General features: G+C 29.4%; 1 protein-coding gene across 1 annotated transcript in view; it reads right to left on the bottom strand.

Annotated features, from left to right (window-relative positions):
- The window catches only part of LOC145263803 (UPF0415 protein C7orf25 homolog), a 707,479-nt gene that overhangs the window by 31,714 nt on the left and 652,984 nt on the right, over nucleotides 1–22,781 (bottom strand). Inside the window, exon 6 of the mRNA XM_080120866.1 lies at nucleotides 3,065–3,145. Within this exon, the coding sequence (XP_079976992.1) occupies nucleotides 3,065–3,145 (81 nt within the window). The remainder of the gene's footprint in view (nucleotides 1–3,064; nucleotides 3,146–22,781) is intronic.

Raw genomic sequence — 22,781 nt, 5'->3', positions numbered from 1 at the left:
CCCCCCTGTACAAATCTAGGTGACTAGACCCCCCACTGTTTTCCGGGGAACCGAAAACAAGCAGGGCGATCCCTAATGGTGATTGGGGAGAATATCTTAATGGCAGTGGGAGAAAACAAAGCAACGGGTGGAGGGGGGTTGGAAGGTGACCTCTGCGTAGGGGAGTGACCGGGGATGTTGAAAAAGCAAGGATGTGGCACAAAGGGGATGGGTAGACTCAGAGGTTCTCTAGTACCAAAAAATAAAATCAGGAACAGGATCTCATTTGTACCACCAGTCAAGAGTCTTCTTAAAATGACTTAGCTAGAACCTAAGCGGGATGGGTTCCGAAGGACCCAGCACCGCCCGTGCCATGCTTAAGGAGGGAACACGTATTGAAACTTGGCTCCTCGACGGATGCACAAACTAGTGCTGTGCACCCGCCTCTTGTCAAATTCCACTCTAGGCAACCTCCTCCAATCGCATCTGATCTTTACTTTAAGCAAATGTTTAAAGTAAACGATCAGATCCCGATCCGGAACAGATGTCCCTTCGCGGACCAACTTGAGGCGCCTGATCCAAATCACCATGCGCGCTACTGCCAGGATCGCCAGGACAACCATTCTTTCCTCCCTGGGGAACGGCGGCTCCATGTTGTACACAAAATAACCTTCGTCGAGATCGAGCGGACATTCGGCATTGATGCGAGCCATTACCTCCTCGACGTACTCCAATAAGGGCTGGATCCGGCTGCAACTAAAAAACGCGTGCCCGATCTTTTCGGGCTCACGTTCGTCACAGCGCGGACAGAAGCCCCTCGTATGTTCTTTATACCGGCAGAGTTCGTCGAGAAGGGGCAGCGCGTTACGGACCAGTCGCCAGGTGAGGGAAAATTCCGAGTTGTTCAGAATCTCCCGTCCCGGCGCCCAACTCCAATGAGAACGGACAACCTCCATCGACCATCCCATTCGCCTACAAAGTGGTACTACACTTTGATCTTGTCCCGAAGGCCAAATGTGTTGACGATGTTGAGTGCTTTTAAAATGTCTGATTTATAATTTGGATGAAAACTTATTAAATACCATCTGGCATTGCCAAGGAGTCTTTTTTATTTAACAATTTTTTTAAATAGGATTTTGAAAGTAAAATTTAATTCTTACAGTATTGATTTAATCACCAACTTATTAATTCAGCCATATTGTTATGAAATTATAACTACTTGTCGTTAAAGTAATCTAGGTATTTCTCTTAGTCTGTTTGTCTGTCTGTATTTTCCACTTTTTCCGGAAACTACTGGCCGATCTGACTGAGATTTTGTATGGACCTTTGCTATGATAAGGTGCAGTGAACTAAGTATTATGGTATCTTCTCGATGTACAGTTAAGGAACAATAGGGATCAATCACCATAATACCACATTTACTTAAAAAGTTTTCTCATAAACTACTGGCCGATCGGGCTGAAATTTTGTATGGACTTTTGTTATGATAAGGTGCAGTGAAATGAGTATTATGTTATCTATTCGATGCACAGTTACAAATTAGAATTTAATGCAAAAATGAGTTGCATATCCAGCCATGAATTTGGCATAAAACACTCATTCTAGATCGAGGGGCCATAACTTTTGCCCACTTTCAATACATATATCAGGTTGACAATAAAGTTCTTGCAGTTTTTAACATAAGTATGATATTTTGATTAATGCAGATTTTGTATTTATTATAATATCATATTGGATCCAATATATATTGTAATGATTTAAAGTTAAAAAAAATATGACTCATGCGCCACTACCGAGAATCGAAACCAAAACGTTTAGTTTATGATCTACTTTTTCCTTTGATGTTAATGTCTGAGCTATGAAGACATGTTTGCTGCAAGACTAAAAATTAAAACATGAACCAATAACTATTACGTTATGCATGCGTATTCATAATGTCATCGTTCAACCTTCACCTTGTAAATTCCATTTTTTTAATTTTCACACTTTTGCACTGATTTTCCCCAATTAAAACCCAAATATTTCACATGGGTTCAAATACTCTATATATTAAGTTTCATGTCTGTAGACCAAAAACTGACAGAGGAGTTTGGTAGGCAAAACTTTTTAAACAAATATATATACGCATGCATAAATATATATAGAAAGAGGTTTGTGTTTACTACAATGTTTTTACGCAAATATCACGCAAGTATAAATCATGTAGAATATCTGCATGAATATAATTACACGTAATAGTTAACTAAAGATGATCATCCCATTAGAAAATCGAAAAAACTAATAGGGAATTAATTAAGATGAATGTTTAAAAGAATATGCAAATTAGCTAGATCTTTTGCAGATGAATGCCATTCTAGGACCCATATATAACAAAGTTGTATTTTCTTTTTAAATAAATAGAAAAAAAAGTTGTTTTTTTATATGAATATCAATGCTCACAAAAAAAAACAAATTTATAGGAGTCTAGATACATATATACCCATCTTAGCCGCAGTCAAATAGTGTAATGGTTACAAGTGCAGACTGTCGCCTAGGCAGTCAGGTTTCATTCCTGGTTTGAGGTAATTGCTAGTCCAGCCGCACTGAAGAGCTATGATACAGCAAAACAATCTGTGTAGATTACTATATATATATATATATAAGCCTGACGAATCCTATAGTGGATGAAACGCAGAATATTCAGTGTAGCTTAATCGCCATATATATTTTATAAATTACTATATATATATATATATATACATATATATATATATATACATATATATATAGTAGCACCATTATATGCACAAGAGCCGCTATCACAGATCGACTATCAGTGTGAGTAGACTAGCAAGTGCTTCAGACTGAAATTGAAACTGTATGTTTTTTTTTGGGGGGGGGGCTTTTTTTTATAGTTTGAATTCCTATTCAGTACGCTATCCTCACAAGCCCTGAGGCAGGGAAATCTTACTGTTTATAAAGAATATCAACTGCCGGAGAATGCTTCATACGTTTTAACTATAACTCACATGTTAAAAAAAGAAAATCATTCTTTGCTATGCGTTATTGCTATTGTGCATAAAAATGGATAAAGTGTTTTACTTACATGATTTTCGGCTGCACGGACATATCCAGAATTGGCTGTCATGGTGATTGCATGCAACTGGTCTCCTGTGCCAAAGATTATCTAGAAAAAAAAAAAAAAAAAAACAGAAAAAAAAATATTACATAATTACACGTCTCTAGTAATATAAATAATCATATAATTTCGGTGGAGGATCAGTCCTTCACGACTGAGACAATTTTTTTATTTTTGTACCTTTTCTCCACGTTAAAAAACGACCCTGGTGTCTAACTCTGTCCCGTGGGGAGGCATAGTAAATAGGCTCTAGTAATATAAAGTTAGGTAAACTAATTAACCGATCATTATGAATTTTCTAAAATTCATAATGATCGGTTAATGATCGTTTTTTTTGGACATGAGAGGTCATAATGTATGATATATATTTTAGTTGATTTAATTTTTACTCCAAAGGGGTAAAAAGATCGGATTTACGTTTTAAAAATTAAAGACTTTTATTATTTTACTTATTATTAATTGATTATTAATATTAATCATCCATTGATTATTAATATTAATAATTAATAGTAATAGTTAATATTATTTTAAACTAAAGTGTAATAAACTGATGGAAATAAAACCCCTTAAAGAGGGGACAGGAGAGTAATGATGAGTAAGGATTAAGAACGGCTTTCGTAATAAACACCCCAACATCCCATGTTAACAGTACAGTCAAAAGTTCTCAAATTGGGATCTCACCAACAGATCCTGATTTAGAATCACACAAATGCCAAAGATCAAGAATCCTTGGAACGATCATTATTTATAATCTTCACAATTATCCTTTTTTAAATTTTTGAGATGAGGATCGATTATTCGTATTATTTGGATCCTTTGGGCTACCGTCCTCATCTTGAGTGTTATTTTCACAACGTTTCAGCAGACGAAACCTCCGACCTTCTTTGGGTGTATCTTGTTGAACTCGGTAATCTTTCTGTCGAACTCCGGAATTATCCTGAGAAACGCCGGGAATCCGCACGGAATTTGGAAAAGAACCTTGTATTTAATTCACGGGGGTAGCATGCTCTCGTTCCGTCAACCATTACTAGATAGGAATCCTAAGTAATTCACAATCGCAATTAAAACGTCACCCACACTGAGGATTGAACCTTCAATCTCCAAACGAGTGCAACTTTTAGTGATGGGACGATTCCAATATTTTTCCCGATTCTGGTACAATTACCGATTCCGTACTAAATTCCTGATTCCAATACAATTACCGATTCTGATTTTATATAAATCTCTAAATATTTAACTATAAGAGTGTTATGCTGTCTCGATTACTGTAAAAACACATCTTAAATGTTCCTATATTTTCTCAAATGTAAAAACACATCTTAAATGTGCCTATATTTTCTCAAACGTAAAAACACATCTTAAATGTGCCTATATTTTCTCAAACGTAAAAACACATCTTAAATGTGCCTATATTTTCTCAAACGTAAAAACACATCTTAAATGTGCCTATATTTTCTCAAACGTAAAAACACATCTTAAATGTGCCTATATTTTCTCAAATGTAAAAACACATCTTAAATGTTCCTATATTTCCTCAAACGTAAAAGCACATCTTAAATGTGCCTATATTTTCTCCAACGTAAAAGCACATCTTAAATGTGCCTATATTTTCTCAAATGTAAAAACACATCTTAAATGTTCCTATATTTTCTCAAACGTAAAAACACATCTTAAATGTGCCTATATTTTCTCAAACGTAAAAGCACGTCTTAAATGTTCCTATATTTTCTCAAACGTAAAAACACATCTTAAATGTGCCTATATTTTCTCAAACGTAAAAACACATCTTAAATGTGCCTATATTTTCTCAAACGTAAAAACACATCTTAAATGTTCCTATATTTTCTCAAACGTAAAAACACATCTTAAATGTGCCTATATTTTCTCAAACGTAAAAGCACGTCTTAAATGTTCCTATATTTTCTCAAACGTAAAAACACATCTTAAATGTGCCTATATTTTCTCAAACGTAAAAACACATCTTAAATGTGCCTATATTTTCTCAAACGTAATAACACATCTTAAATGTGCCTATACTTTCTCAAACGTAAAAGCACGTCTTAAATGTGCCTATATTTTCTCAAACGTAAAAACACATCTTAAATGTGCCTATATTTTCTCAAACGTAAAAGCACATCTTAAATGTGCCTATATTTTCTCAAACGTAAAAGCACGTCTTAAATGTGCCTACATTTTCTCAAACGTAAAAACACATCTTAAATGTGCCTATATTTTCTCAAATCTAAAAACACATCTTAAATGTGCCTATATTTTCTCAAACGTAAAAACACATCTTAAATGTGCCTATATTTTCTCAAACGTAAAAAAACATCTTAAATGTGCCTATATTTTCTCAAACGTAAAAACACATCTTAAATGTGCCTATATTTTCTCAAACGTAAAAACACATCTTAAATGTGCCTATATTTTCTCAAACGTAAAAACACATCTTAAATGTGCCTATATTTTCTCAAATGTAAAAACACATCTTAAATGTTCCTATATTTCCTCAAACGTAAAAGCACATCTTAAATGTGCCTATATTTTCTCCAACGTAAAAGCACATCTTAAATGTGCCTATATTTTCTCAAATGTAAAAACACATCTTAAATGTTCCTATATTTTCTCAAACGTAAAAACACATCTTAAATGTGCCTATATTTTCTCAAACGTAAAAGCACGTCTTAAATGTTCCTATATTTTCTCAAACGTAAAAACACATCTTAAATGTGCCTATATTTTCTCAAACGTAAAAACACATCTTAAATGTGCCTATATTTTCTCAAACGTAAAAACACATCTTAAATGTTCCTATATTTTCTCAAACGTAAAAACACATCTTAAATGTGCCTATATTTTCTCAAACGTAAAAGCACGTCTTAAATGTGCCTATATTTTCTCAAACGTAAAAACACATCTTAAATGTGCCTATATTTTCTCAAACGTAAAAACACATCTTAAATGTGCCTATATTTTCTCAAACGTAATAACACATCTTAAATGTGCCTATATTTTCTCAAACGTAAAAGCACGTCTTAAATGTGCCTATATTTTCTCAAACGTAAAAACACATCTTAAATGTGCCTATATTTTCTCAAACGTAAAAGCACATCTTAAATGTGCCTATATTTTCTCAAACGTAAAAGCACGTCTTAAATGTGCCTATATTTTCTCAAACGTAAAAACACATCTTAAATGTGCCTATATTTTCTCAAATGTAAAAACACATCTTAAATGTGCCTATATTTTCTCAAACGTAAAAACACATCTTAAATGTGCCTATATTTTCTCAAACGTAAAAACACATCTTAAATGTGCCTATATTTTCTCAAACGTAAAAACACATCTTAAATGTGCCTATATTTTCTCAAACGTAAAAACACATCTTAAATGTGCCTATATTTTCTCAAACGTAAAAACACATCTTAAATGTGCCTATATTTTCTCAAACGTAAAAGCACGTCTTAAATGTGCCTATATTTTCTCAAATGTAAAAACACATCTTAAATGTTCCTATATTTTCTCAAACGTAAAAACACATCTTAAATGTGCCTATATTTTCTCAAACGTAAAAACACATCTTAAATGTGCCTATATTTTCTCAAATGTAAAAACACATCTTAAATGTGCCTATATTTTCTCAAATGTAAAAACGCATCTTAAATGTGGCTATATTTTCTCAAATATAAAAACACATCTTAAATGTGCCTATATTTTCTCAAACGTAAAAACACATCTTAAATGTGCCTATATTTTCTCAAATGTAAAAACACATCTTAAATGTGCCTATATTTTCTCAAATGTAAAAACACATCTTAAATGTGCCTATATTTTCTCAAATGTAAAAACACATCTTAAATGTGCCTATATTTTCTCAAACGTAAAAACACATCTTAAATGTGCCTATATTTTCTCAAACGTAAAAACACATCTTAAATGTGCCTATATTTTCTCAAATGTAAAAACACATCTTAAATGTGCCTATATTTTCTCAAATGTAAAAACACATCTTAAATGTTCCTATATTTCCTCAAACGTAAAAACACATCTTAAATGTGCCTATATTTTCTCAAACGTAAAAACACATCTTAAATGTGCCTATATTTTCTCAAACGTAAAAGCACATCTTAAATGTGCCTATATTTTCTCAAACGTAAAAGCACGTCTTAAATGTGCCTATATTTTCTCAAACGTAAAAACACATCTTAAATGGGCCTATATTTTCTCAAATGTAAAAACACATCTTAAATGTGCCTATATTTTCTCAAACGTAAAAACACATCTTAAATGTGCCTATATTTTCTCAAACGTAAAAACACATCTTAAATGTGCCTATATTTTCTCAAACGTAAAAACACATCTTAAATGTGCCTATATTTTCTCAAACATAAAAGCACGTCTTAAATGTGCCTATATTTTCTCAAACGTAAAAACACATCTTAAATGTTCCTATATTTTCTCAAACGTAAAAACACATCTTAAATGTGCCTATATTTTCTCAAACGTAAAAACACATCTTAAATGTGCCTATATTTTCTCAAATGTAAAAACACATCTTAAATGTGCCTATATTTTCTCAAATGTAAAAACGCATCTTAAATGTGGCTATATTTTCTCAAATATAAAAACACATCTTAAATGTGCCTATATTTTCTCAAACGTAAAAACACATCTTAAATGTGCCTATATTTTCTCAAATGTAAAAACACATCTTAAATGTGCCTATATTTTCTCAAATGTAAAAACACATCTTAAATGTGCCTATATTTTCTCAAATGTAAAAACACATCTTAAATGTGCCTATATTTTCTCAAACGTAAAAACACATCTTAAATGTGCCTATATTTTCTCAAACGTAAAAACACATCTTAAATGTGCCTATATTTTCTCAAATGTAAAAACACATCTTAAATGTGCCTATATTTTCTCAAATGTAAAAACACATCTTAAATGTTCCTATATTTCCTCAAACGTAAAAACACATCTTAAATGTGCCTATATTTTCTCAAACGTAAAAACACATCTTAAATGTGCCTATATTTTCTCAAACGTAAAAGCACGTCTTAAATGTGCCTATATTTTCTCAAATGTAAAAACACATCTTAAATGTGCCTATATTTTCTCAAATGTAAAAACACATCTTACATGTTCCTATATTTTCTCAAACGTAAAAACACATCTTAAATGTGCCTATATTTTCTCAAATGTAAAAACACATCTTAAATGTGCCTATATGTTCTCAAACGTAAAAACACATCTTAAATGTGCCTATATTTTCTCAAACGTAAAAACACATCTTAAATGTGCCTATATTTTCTCAAATGTAAAAACACATCTTTAATGTGCCTATATTTTCTCAAACGTAAAAACACATCTTAAATGTGCCTATATTTTCTCAAATGTAAAAACACATCTTAAATGTGCCTATATTTTCTCAAACGTAAAAACACATCTAAAATGTTCCTATATTTTCTCAAATGTAAAAACACATCTTAAATGTGCCTATATTTTCTCAAATGTAAAAACACATCTTAAATGGGCCTATATTTCCTCAAACGTAAAAACACATCTTAAATGTGCCTATATTTTCTCAAACGTAAAAACACATCTTAAATGTGCCTATATTTTCTCAAATGTAAAAACACATCTTAAATGTGCCTATATTTTCTCAAACGTAAAAACACATCTTAAATGTGCCTATATTTTCTCAAATGTAAAAACACATCTGAAATGTTCCTATATTTCCTCAAACGTAAAAACACATCTTAAATGTGCCTATATTTTCTCAAACGTAAAAACACATCTTAAATGTGCCTATATTTTCTCAAACGTAAAAGCACGTCTTAAATGTGCCTATATTTTCTCAAACGTAAACACACATCTTAAATGTGCCTATATTTTCTCAAATGTAAAAACACATCTTAAATGTTCCTATATTTTCTCAAACGTAAAAACACATCTTAAATGTGCCTATATTTTCTCAAATGTAAAAACACATCTTAAATGTGCCTATATTTTCTCAAACGTAAAAACACATCTTAAATGTTCCTATATTTTCTCAAACGTAAAAACACATCTTAAATGTGCCTATATTTTCTCAAACGTAAAAACACATCTTAAATGTGCCTATATTTTCTCAAATGTAAAAACACATCTTAAATGTGCCTATATTTTCTCAAACGTAAAAACACATCTTAAATGTGCCTATATTTTCTCAAATGTAAAAACACATCTTAAATGGGCCTATATTTTCTCAAATGTAAAAACACATCTTAAATGTGCCTATATTTTCTCAAATGTAAAAACACATCTTAAATGTTCCTATATTTTCTCAAATGTAAAAACACATCTTAAATGTGCCTATATTTTCTCAAATGTAAAAACACATCTTAAATGTTCCTATATTTTCTCAAACGTAAAAACACATCTTAAATGTGCCTATATTTTCTCAAACGTAAAAACACATCTTAAATGGGCCTATATTTTCTCAAACGTAAAAACACATCTTAAATGTGCCTATATTTTCTCAAACGTAAAAACACATCTTAAATGTGCCTATATTTTCTCAAATGTAAAAACACATCTTAAATGTGCCTATATTTTCTCAAATGTAAAAACACATCTTAAATGTGCCTATATTTTCTCAAATGTAAAAACACATCTTAAATGTGCCTATATTTTCTCAAATGTAAAAACACATCTTAAATGTGCCTATATTTTCTCAAACGTAAAAACACATCTTAAATGTGCCTATATTTTCTCAAATGTAAAAACACATCTTAAATGTGCCTATATTTTCTCAAACGTAAAAGCACGTCTTAAATGTGCCTATATTTTCTCAAACGTAAAAACACGTCTTAAATGTGCCTATATTTTCTCAAACGTAAAAACACATCTTAAATGTGCCTATATTTTCTCAAACGTAAAAACACATCTTAAATGTGCCTATATTTTCTCAAATGTAAAAACACATCTTAAATGTGCCTATATTTTCTCAAACGTAAAAGCACATCTTAAATGTGCCTATATTTTCTCAAATGTAAAAACACATCTTAAATGTGCCTATATTTTCTCAAATGTAAAAACGCATCTTAAATGTGGCTATATTTTCTCAAATATAAAAACACATCTTAAATGTGCCTATATTTTCTCAAACGTAAAAACACATCTTAAATGTGCCTATATTTTCTCAAATGTAAAAACACATCTTAAATGTGCCTATATTTTCTCAAATGTAAAAACACATCTTAAATGTGCCTATATTTTCTCAAATGTAAAAACACATCTTAAATGTGCCTATATTTTCTCAAACGTAAAAACACATCTTAAATGTGCCTATATTTTCTCAAACGTAAAAACACATCTTAAATGTTCCTATATTTTCTCAAACGTAAAAACACATCTTAAATGTTCCTATATTTTCTCAAACGTAAAAACACATCTTAAATGTGCCTATATTTTCTCAAACGTAAAAGCACGTCTTAAATGTTCCTATATTTTCTCAAACGTAAAAACACATCTTAAATGTGCCTATATTTTCTCAAACGTAAAAACACATCTTAAATGTGCCTATATTTTCTCAAACGTAATAACACATCTTAAATGTGCCTATACTTTCTCAAACGTAAAAGCACGTCTTAAATGTGCCTATATTTTCTCAAACGTAAAAACACATCTTAAATGTGCCTATATTTTCTCAAACGTAAAAGCACATCTTAAATGTGCCTATATTTTCTCAAACGTAAAAGCACGTCTTAAATGTGCCTACATTTTCTCAAACGTAAAAACACATCTTAAATGTGCCTATATTTTCTCAAATCTAAAAACACATCTTAAATGTGCCTATATTTTCTCAAACGTAAAAACACATCTTAAATGTGCCTATATTTTCTCAAACGTAAAAAAACATCTTAAATGTGCCTATATTTTCTCAAACGTAAAAACACATCTTAAATGTGCCTATATTTTCTCAAACGTAAAAACACATCTTAAATGTGCCTATATTTTCTCAAACGTAAAAACACATCTTAAATGTGCCTATATTTTCTCAAATGTAAAAACACATCTTAAATGTTCCTATATTTCCTCAAACGTAAAAGCACATCTTAAATGTGCCTATATTTTCTCCAACGTAAAAGCACATCTTAAATGTGCCTATATTTTCTCAAATGTAAAAACACATCTTAAATGTTCCTATATTTTCTCAAACGTAAAAACACATCTTAAATGTGCCTATATTTTCTCAAACGTAAAAGCACGTCTTAAATGTTCCTATATTTTCTCAAACGTAAAAACACATCTTAAATGTGCCTATATTTTCTCAAACGTAAAAACACATCTTAAATGTGCCTATATTTTCTCAAACGTAAAAACACATCTTAAATGTTCCTATATTTTCTCAAACGTAAAAACACGTCTTAAATGTGCCTATATTTTCTCAAACGTAAAAGCACGTCTTAAATGTGCCTATATTTTCTCAAACGTAAAAACACATCTTAAATGTGCCTATATTTTCTCAAACGTAAAAACACATCTTAAATGTGCCTATATTTTCTCAAACGTAATAACACATCTTAAATGTGCCTATATTTTCTCAAACGTAAAAGCACGTCTTAAATGTGCCTATATTTTCTCAAACGTAAAAACACATCTTAAATGTGCCTATATTTTCTCAAACGTAAAAGCACATCTTAAATGTGCCTATATTTTCTCAAACGTAAAAGCACGTCTTAAATGTGCCTATATTTTCTCAAACGTAAAAACACATCTTAAATGTGCCTATATTTTCTCAAATGTAAAAACACATCTTAAATGTGCCTATATTTTCTCAAACGTAAAAACACATCTTAAATGTGCCTATATTTTCTCAAACGTAAAAACACATCTTAAATGTGCCTATATTTTCTCAAACGTAAAAACACATCTTAAATGTGCCTATATTTTCTCAAACGTAAAAACACATCTTAAATGTGCCTATATTTTCTCAAACGTAAAAACACATCTTAAATGTGCCTATATTTTCTCAAACGTAAAAGCACGTCTTAAATGTGCCTATATTTTCTCAAATGTAAAAACACATCTTAAATGTTCCTATATTTTCTCAAACGTAAAAACACATCTTAAATGTGCCTATATTTTCTCAAACGTAAAAACACATCTTAAATGTGCCTATATTTTCTCAAATGTAAAAACACATCTTAAATGTGCCTATATTTTCTCAAATGTAAAAACGCATCTTAAATGTGGCTATATTTTCTCAAATATAAAAACACATCTTAAATGTGCCTATATTTTCTCAAACGTAAAAACACATCTTAAATGTGCCTATATTTTCTCAAATGTAAAAACACATCTTAAATGTGCCTATATTTTCTCAAATGTAAAAACACATCTTAAATGTGCCTATATTTTCTCAAATGTAAAAACACATCTTAAATGTGCCTATATTTTCTCAAACGTAAAAACACATCTTAAATGTGCCTATATTTTCTCAAACGTAAAAACACATCTTAAATGTGCCTATATTTTCTCAAATGTAAAAACACATCTTAAATGTGCCTATATTTTCTCAAATGTAAAAACACATCTTAAATGTTCCTATATTTCCTCAAACGTAAAAACACATCTTAAATGTGCCTATATTTTCTCAAACGTAAAAACACATCTTAAATGTGCCTATATTTTCTCAAACGTAAAAGCACATCTTAAATGTGCCTATATTTTCTCAAACGTAAAAGCACGTCTTAAATGTGCCTATATTTTCTCAAACGTAAAAACACATCTTAAATGGGCCTATATTTTCTCAAATGTAAAAACACATCTTAAATGTGCCTATATTTTCTCAAACGTAAAAACACATCTTAAATGTGCCTATATTTTCTCAAACGTAAAAACACATCTTAAATGTGCCTATATTTTCTCAAACGTAAAAACACATCTTAAATGTGCCTATATTTTCTCAAACATAAAAGCACGTCTTAAATGTGCCTATATTTTCTCAAACGTAAAAACACATCTTAAATGTTCCTATATTTTCTCAAACGTAAAAACACATCTTAAATGTGCCTATATTTTCTCAAACGTAAAAACACATCTTAAATGTGCCTATATTTTCTCAAATGTAAAAACACATCTTAAATGTGCCTATATTTTCTCAAATGTAAAAACGCATCTTAAATGTGGCTATATTTTCTCAAATATAAAAACACATCTTAAATGTGCCTATATTTTCTCAAACGTAAAAACACATCTTAAATGTGCCTATATTTTCTCAAATGTAAAAACACATCTTAAATGTGCCTATATTTTCTCAAATGTAAAAACACATCTTAAATGTGCCTATATTTTCTCAAATGTAAAAACACATCTTAAATGTGCCTATATTTTCTCAAACGTAAAAACACATCTTAAATGTGCCTATATTTTCTCAAACGTAAAAACACATCTTAAATGTGCCTATATTTTCTCAAATGTAAAAACACATCTTAAATGTGCCTATATTTTCTCAAATGTAAAAACACATCTTAAATGTTCCTATATTTCCTCAAACGTAAAAACACATCTTAAATGTGCCTATATTTTCTCAAACGTAAAAACACATCTTAAATGTGCCTATATTTTCTCAAACGTAAAAGCACGTCTTAAATGTGCCTATATTTTCTCAAATGTAAAAACACATCTTAAATGTGCCTATATTTTCTCAAATGTAAAAACACATCTTACATGTTCCTATATTTTCTCAAACGTAAAAACACATCTTAAATGTGCCTATATTTTCTCAAATGTAAAAACACATCTTAAATGTGCCTATATGTTCTCAAACGTAAAAACACATCTTAAATGTGCCTATATTTTCTCAAACGTAAAAACACATCTTAAATGTGCCTATATTTTCTCAAATGTAAAAACACATCTTTAATGTGCCTATATTTTCTCAAACGTAAAAACACATCTTAAATGTGCCTATATTTTCTCAAATGTAAAAACACATCTTAAATGTGCCTATATTTTCTCAAACGTAAAAACACATCTAAAATGTTCCTATATTTTCTCAAATGTAAAAACACATCTTAAATGTGCCTATATTTTCTCAAATGTAAAAACACATCTTAAATGGGCCTATATTTCCTCAAACGTAAAAACACATCTTAAATGTGCCTATATTTTCTCAAACGTAAAAACACATCTTAAATGTGCCTATATTTTCTCAAATGTAAAAACACATCTTAAATGTGCCTATATTTTCTCAAACGTAAAAACACATCTTAAATGTGCCTATATTTTCTCAAATGTAAAAACACATCTGAAATGTTCCTATATTTCCTCAAACGTAAAAACACATCTTAAATGTGCCTATATTTTCTCAAACGTAAAAACACATCTTAAATGTGCCTATATTTTCTCAAACGTAAAAGCACGTCTTAAATGTGCCTATATTTTCTCAAACGTAAACACACATCTTAAATGTGCCTATATTTTCTCAAATGTAAAAACACATCTTAAATGTTCCTATATTTTCTCAAACGTAAAAACACATCTTAAATGTGCCTATATTTTCTCAAATGTAAAAACACATCTTAAATGTGCCTATATTTTCTCAAACGTAAAAACACATCTTAAATGTTCCTATATTTTCTCAAACGTAAAAACACATCTTAAATGTGCCTATATTTTCTCAAACGTAAAAACACATCTTAAATGTGCCTATATTTTCTCAAATGTAAAAACACATCTTAAATGTGCCTATATTTTCTCAAACGTAAAAACACATCTTAAATGTGCCTATATTTTCTCAAATGTAAAAACACATCTTAAATGGGCCTATATTTTCTCAAATGTAAAAACACATCTTAAATGTGCCTATATTTTCTCAAATGTAAAAACACATCTTAAATGTTCCTATATTTTCTCAAATGTAAAAACACATCTTAAATGTGCCTATATTTTCTCAAATGTAAAAACACATCTTAAATGTTCCTATATTTTCTCAAACGTAAAAACACATCTTAAATGTGCCTATATTTTCTCAAACGTAAAAACACATCTTAAATGGGCCTATATTTTCTCAAACGTAAAAACACATCTTAAATGTGCCTATATTTTCTCAAACGTAAAAACACATCTTAAATGTGCCTATATTTTCTCAAATGTAAAAACACATCTTAAATGTGCCTATATTTTCTCAAATGTAAAAACACATCTTAAATGTGCCTATATTTTCTCAAATGTAAAAACACATCTTAAATGTGCCTATATTTTCTCAAATGTAAAAACACATCTTAAATGTGCCTATATTTTCTCAAACGTAAAAACACATCTTAAATGTGCCTATATTTTCTCAAATGTAAAAACACATCTTAAATGTGCCTATATTTTCTCAAACGTAAAAGCACGTCTTAAATGTGCCTATATTTTCTCAAACGTAAAAACACGTCTTAAATGTGCCTATATTTTCTCAAACGTAAAAACACATCTTAAATGTGCCTATATTTTCTCAAACGTAAAAACACATCTTAAATGTGCCTATATTTTCTCAAATGTAAAAACACATCTTAAATGTGCCTATATTTTCTCAAACGTAAAAGCACATCTTAAATGTGCCTATATTTTCTCAAATGTAAAAACACATCTTAAATGTGCCTATATTTTCTCAAATGTAAAAACGCATCTTAAATGTGGCTATATTTTCTCAAATATAAAAACACATCTTAAATGTGCCTATATTTTCTCAAACGTAAAAACACATCTTAAATGTGCCTATATTTTCTCAAATGTAAAAACACATCTTAAATGTGCCTATATTTTCTCAAATGTAAAAACACATCTTAAATGTGCCTATATTTTCTCAAATGTAAAAACACATCTTAAATGTGCCTATATTTTCTCAAACGTAAAAACACATCTTAAATGTGCCTATATTTTCTCAAACGTAAAAACACATCTTAAATGTGCCTATATTTTCTCAAATGTAAAAACACATCTTAAATGTGCCTATATTTTCTCAAATGTAAAAACACATCTTAAATGTTCCTATATTTCCTCAAACGTAAAAACACATCTTAAATGTGCCTATATTTTCTCAAACGTAAAAACACATCTTAAATGTGCCTATATTTTCTCAAACGTAAAAGCACGTCTTAAATGTGCCTATATTTTCTCAAATGTAAAAACACATCTTAAATGTGCCTATATTTTCTCAAATGTAAAAACACATCTTACATGTTCCTATATTTTCTCAAACGTAAAAACACATCTTAAATGTGCCTATATTTTCTCAAATGTAAAAACACATCTTAAATGTGCCTATATGTTCTCAAACGTAAAAACACATCTTAAATGTGCCTATATTTTCTCAAATGTAAAAACACATCTTAAATGTTCCTATATTTTCTCAAATGTAAAAACACATCTTAAATGTGCCTATATTTTCTCAAATGTAAAAACACATCTTAAATGTTCCTATATTTTCTCAAACGTAAAAACACATCTTAAATGTGCCTATATTTTCTCAAACGTAAAAACACATCTTAAATGGGCCTATATTTTCTCAAACGTAAAAACACATCTTAAATGTGCCTATATTTTCTCAAACGTAAAAACACATCTTAAATGTGCCTATATTTTCTCAAATGTAAAAACACATCTTAAATGTGCCTATATTTTCTCAAATGTAAAAACACATCTTAAATGTGCCTATATTTTCTCAAATGTAAAAACACATCTTAAATGTGCCTATATTTTCTCAAATGTAAAAACACATCTTAAATGTGCCTATATTTTCTCAAACGTAAAAACACATCTTAAATGTGCCTATATTTTCTCAAATGTAAAAACACATCTTAAATGTGCCTATATTTTCTCAAACGTAAAAGCACGTCTTAAATGTGCCTATATTTTCTCAAACGTAAAAACACGTCTTAAATGTGCCTATATTTTCTCAAACGTAAAAACACATCTTAAATGTGCCTATATTTTCTCAAACGTAAAAACACATCTTAAATGTGCCTATATTTTCTCAAATGTAAAAACACATCTTAAATGTGCCTATATTTTCTCAAACGTAAAAGCACATCTTAAATGTGCCTATATTTTCTCAAATGTAAAAACACATCTTAAATGTGCCTATATTTTCTCAAATGTAAAAACGCATCTTAAATGTGGCTATATTTTCTCAAATATAAAAACACATCTTAAATGTGCCTATATTTTCTCAAACGTAAAAACACATCTTAAATGTGCCTATATTTTCTCAAATGTAAAAACACATCTTAAATGTGCCTATATTTTCTCAAATGTAAAAACACATCTTAAATGTGCCTATATTTTCTCAAATGTAAAAACACATCTTAAATGTGCCTATATTTTCTCAAACGTAAAAACACATCTTAAATGTGCCTATATTTTCTCAAACGTAAAAACACATCTTAAATGTGCCTATATTTTCTCAAATGTAAAAACACATCTTAAATGTGCCTATATTTTCTCAAATGTAAAAACACATCTTAAATGTTCCTATATTTCCTCAAACGTAAAAACACATCTTAAATGTGCCTATATTTTCTCAAACGTAAAAACACATCTTAAATGTGCCTATATTTTCTCAAACGTAAAAGCACGTCTTAAATGTGCCTATATTTTCTCAAATGTAAAAACACATCTTAAATGTGCCTATATTTTCTCAAATGTAAAAACACATCTTACATGTTCCTATATTTTCTCAAACGTAAAAACACATCTTAAATGTGCCTATATTTTCTCAAATGTAAAAACACATCTTAAATGTGCCTATATGTTCTCAAACGTAAAAACACATCTAAAATGTTCCTATATTTTCTCAAATGTAAAAACACATCTTAAATGTGCCTATATTTTCTCAAATGTAAAAACACATCTTAAATGTGCCTATATTTTCTCAAATGTAAAAACACATCTTAAATGTGCCTATATTTTCTCAAACGTAAAAACACATCTTAAATGTGCCTATATTTTCTCAAACGTAAAAACACATCTTAAATGTGCCTATATTTTCTCAAATGTAAAAACACATCTTAAATGTGCCTATATTTTCTCAAATGTAAAAACACATCTTAAATGTTCCTATATTTCCTCAAACGTAAAAACACATCTTAAATGTGCCTATATTTTCTCAAACGTAAAAACACATCTTAAATGTGCCTATATTTTCTCAAACGTAAAAGCACGTCTTAAATGTGCCTATATTTTCTCAAATGTAAAAACACATCTTAAATGTGCCTATATTTTCTCAAATGTAAAAACACATCTTACATGTTCCTATATTTTCTCAAACGTAAAAACACATCTTAAATGTGCCTATATTTTCTCAAATGTAAAAACACATCTTAAATGTGCCTATATGTTCTCAAACGTAAAAACACATCTTAAATGTGCCTATATTTTCTCAAACGTAAAAACACATCTTAAATGTGCCTATATTTTCTCAAATGTAAAAACACATCTTTAATGTGCCTATATTTTCTCAAACGTAAAAACACATCTTAAATGTGCCTATATTTTCTCAAATGTAAAAACACATCTTAAATGTGCCTATATTTTCTCAAACGTAAAAACACATCTAAAATGTTCCTATATTTTCTCAAATGTAAAAACACATCTTAAATGTGCCTATATTTTCTCAAATGTAAAAACACATCTTAAATGGGCCTATATTTCCTCAAACGTAAAAACACATCTTAAATGTGCCTATATTTTCTCAAACGTAAAAACACATCTTAAATGTGCCTATATTTTCTCAAATGTAAAAACACATCTTAAATGTGCCTATATTTTCTCAAACGTAAAAACACATCTTAAATGTGCCTATATTTTCTCAAATGTAAAAACACATCTGAAATGTTCCTATATTTCCTCAAACGTAAAAACACATCTTAAATGTGCCTATATTTTCTCAAACGTAAAAACACATCTTAAATGTGCCTATATTTTCTCAAACGTAAAAGCACGTCTTAAATGTGCCTATATTTTCTCAAACGTAAACACACATCTTAAATGTGCCTATATTTTCTCAAATGTAAAAAAACATCTTAAATGTTCCTATATTTTCTCAAACGTAAAAACACATCTTAAATGTGCCTATATTTTCTCAAATGTAAAAACACATCTTAAATGTGCCTATATTTTCTCAAACGTAAAAACACATCTTAAATGTTCCTATATTTTCTCAAACGTAAAAACACATCTTAAATGTGCCTATATTTTCTCAAACGTAAAAACACATCTTAAATGTGCCTATATTTTCTCAAATGTAAAAACACATCTTAAATGTGCCTATATTTTCTCAAACGTAAAAACACATCTTAAATGTGCCTATATTTTCTCAAATGTAAAAACACATCTTAAATGGGCCTATATTTTCTCAAATGTAAAAACACATCTTAAATGTGCCTATATTTTCTCAAATGTAAAAACACATCTTAAATGTTCCTATATTTTCTCAAATGTAAAAACACATCTTAAATGTGCCTATATTTTCTCAAATGTAAAAACACATCTTAAATGTTCCTATATTTTCTCAAACGTAAAAACACATCTTAAATGTGCCTATATTTTCTCAAACGTAAAAACACATCTTAAATGGGCCTATATTTTCTCAAACGTAAAAACACATCTTAAATGTGCCTATATTTTCTCAAACGTAAAAACACATCTTAAATGTGCCTATATTTTCTCAAATGTAAAAACACATCTTAAATGTGCCTATATTTTCTCAAATGTAAAAACACATCTTAAATGTGCCTATATTTTCTCAAATGTAAAAACACATCTTAAATGTGCCTATATTTTCTCAAATGTAAAAACACATCTTAAATGTGCCTATATTTTCTCAAACGTAAAAACACATCTTAAATGTGCCTATATTTTCTCAAATGTAAAAACACATCTTAAATGTGCCTATATTTTCTCAAACGTAAAAGCACGTCTTAAATGTGCCTATATTTTCTCAAACGTAAAAACACGTCTTAAATGTGCCTATATTTTCTCAAACGTAAAAACACATCTTAAATGTGCCTATATTTTCTCAAACGTAAAAACACATCTTAAATGTGCCTATATTTTCTCAAATGTAAAAACACATCTTAAATGTGCCTATATTTTCTCAAACGTAAAAGCACATCTTAAATGTGCCTATATTTTCTCAAATGTAAAAACACATCTTAAATGTGCCTATATTTTCTCAAATGTAAAAACGCATCTTAAATGTGGCTATATTTTCTCAAATATAAAAACACATCTTAAATGTGCCTATATTTTCTCAAACGTAAAAACACATCTTAAATGTGCCTATATTTTCTCAAATGTAAAAACACATCTTAAATGTGCCTATATTTTCTCAAATGTAAAAACACATCTTAAATGTGCCTATATTTTCTCAAATGTAAAAACACATCTTAAATGTGCCTATATTTTCTCAAACGTAAAAACACATCTTAAATGTGCCTATATTTTCTCAAACGTAAAAACACATCTTAAATGTGCCTATATTTTCTCAAATGTAAAAACACATCTTAAATGTGCCTATATTTTCTCAAATGTAAAAACACATCTTAAATGTTCCTATATTTCCTCAAACGTAAAAACACATCTTAAATGTGCCTATATTTTCTCAAACGTAAAAACACATCTTAAATGTGCCTATATTTTCTCAAACGTAAAAGCACGTCTTAAATGTGCCTATATTTTCTCAAATGTAAAAACACATCTTAAATGTGCCTATATTTTCTCAAATGTAAAAACACATCTTACATGTTCCTATATTTTCTCAAACGTAAAAACACATCTTAAATGTGCCTATATTTTCTCAAATGTAAAAACACATCTTAAATGTGCCTATATGTTCTCAAACGTAAAAACACATCTTAAATGTGCCTATATTTTCTCAAACGTAAAAACACATCTTAAATGTGCCTATATTTTCTCAAATGTAAAAACACATCTTTAATGTGCCTATATTTTCTCAAACGTAAAAACACATCTTAAATGTGCCTATATTTTCTCAAATGTAAAAACACATCTTAAATGTGCCTATATTTTCTCAAACGTAAAAACACATCTAAAATGTTCCTATATTTTCTCAAATGTAAAAACACATCTTAAATGTGCCTATATTTTCTCAAATGTAAAAACACATCTTAAATGGGCCTATATTTCCTCAAACGTAAAAACACATCTTAAATGTGCCTATATTTTCTCAAACGTAAAAACACATCTTAAATGTGCCTATATTTTCTCAAATGTAAAAACACATCTTAAATGTGCCTATATTTTCTCAAACGTAAAAACACATCTTAAATGTGCCTATATTTTCTCAAATGTAAAAACACATCTGAAATGTTCCTATATTTCCTCAAACGTAAAAACACATCTTAAATGTGCCTATATTTTCTCAAACGTAAAAACACATCTTAAATGTGCCTATATTTTCTCAAACGTAAAAGCACGTCTTAAATGTGCCTATATTTTCTCAAACGTAAACACACATCTTAAATGTGCCTATATTTTCTCAAATGTAAAAACACATCTTAAATGTTCCTATATTTTCTCAAACGTAAAAACACATCTTAAATGTGCCTATATTTTCTCAAATGTAAAAACACATCTTAAATGTGCCTATATTTTCTCAAACGTAAAAACACATCTTAAATGTTCCTATATTTTCTCAAACGTAAAAACACATCTTAAATGTGCCTATATTTTCTCAAACGTAAAAACACATCTTAAATGTGCCTATATTTTCTCAAATGTAAAAACACATCTTAAATGTGCCTATATTTTCTCAAACGTAAAAACACATCTTAAATGTGCCTATATTTTCTCAAATGTAAAAACACATCTTAAATGGGCCTATATTTTCTCAAATGTAAAAACACATCTTAAATGTGCCTATATTTTCTCAAATGTAAAAACACATCTTAAATGTTCCTATATTTTCTCAAATGTAAAAACACATCTTAAATGTGCCTATATTTTCTCAAATGTAAAAACACATCTTAAATGTTCCTATATTTTCTCAAACGTAAAAACACATCTTAAATGTGCCTATATTTTCTCAAACGTAAAAACACATCTTAAATGGGCCTATATTTTCTCAAACGTAAAAACACATCTTAAATGTGCCTATATTTTCTCAAACGTAAAAACACATCTTAAATGTGCCTATATTTTCTCAAATGTAAAAACACATCTTAAATGTGCCTATATTTTCTCAAATGTAAAAACACATCTTAAATGTGCCTATATTTTCTCAAATGTAAAAACACATCTTAAATGTGCCTATATTTTCTCAAATGTAAAAACACATCTTAAATGTGCCTATATTTTCTCAAACGTAAAAACACATCTTAAATGTGCCTATATTTTCTCAAATGTAAAAACACATCTTAAATGTGCCTATATTTTCTCAAACGTAAAAGCACGTCTTAAATGTGCCTATATTTTCTCAAACGTAAAAACACGTCTTAAATGTGCCTATATTTTCTCAAACGTAAAAACACATCTTAAATGTGCCTATATTTTCTCAAACGTAAAAACACATCTTAAATGTGCCTATATTTTCTCAAATGTAAAAACACATCTTAAATGTGCCTATATTTTCTCAAACGTAAAAGCACATCTTAAATGTGCCTATATTTTCTCAAATGTAAAAACA

The sequence above is a fragment of the Euprymna scolopes genome, chromosome 39 (genome assembly GCF_053919585.1).
Source record: "Euprymna scolopes isolate OS-2025 chromosome 39, ASM5391958v1, whole genome shotgun sequence".
Classification (NCBI taxonomy): Eukaryota; Metazoa; Mollusca; class Cephalopoda; order Sepiida; family Sepiolidae; genus Euprymna; species Euprymna scolopes.
This window is presented reverse-complemented; position numbering and strand designations above follow the sequence as displayed.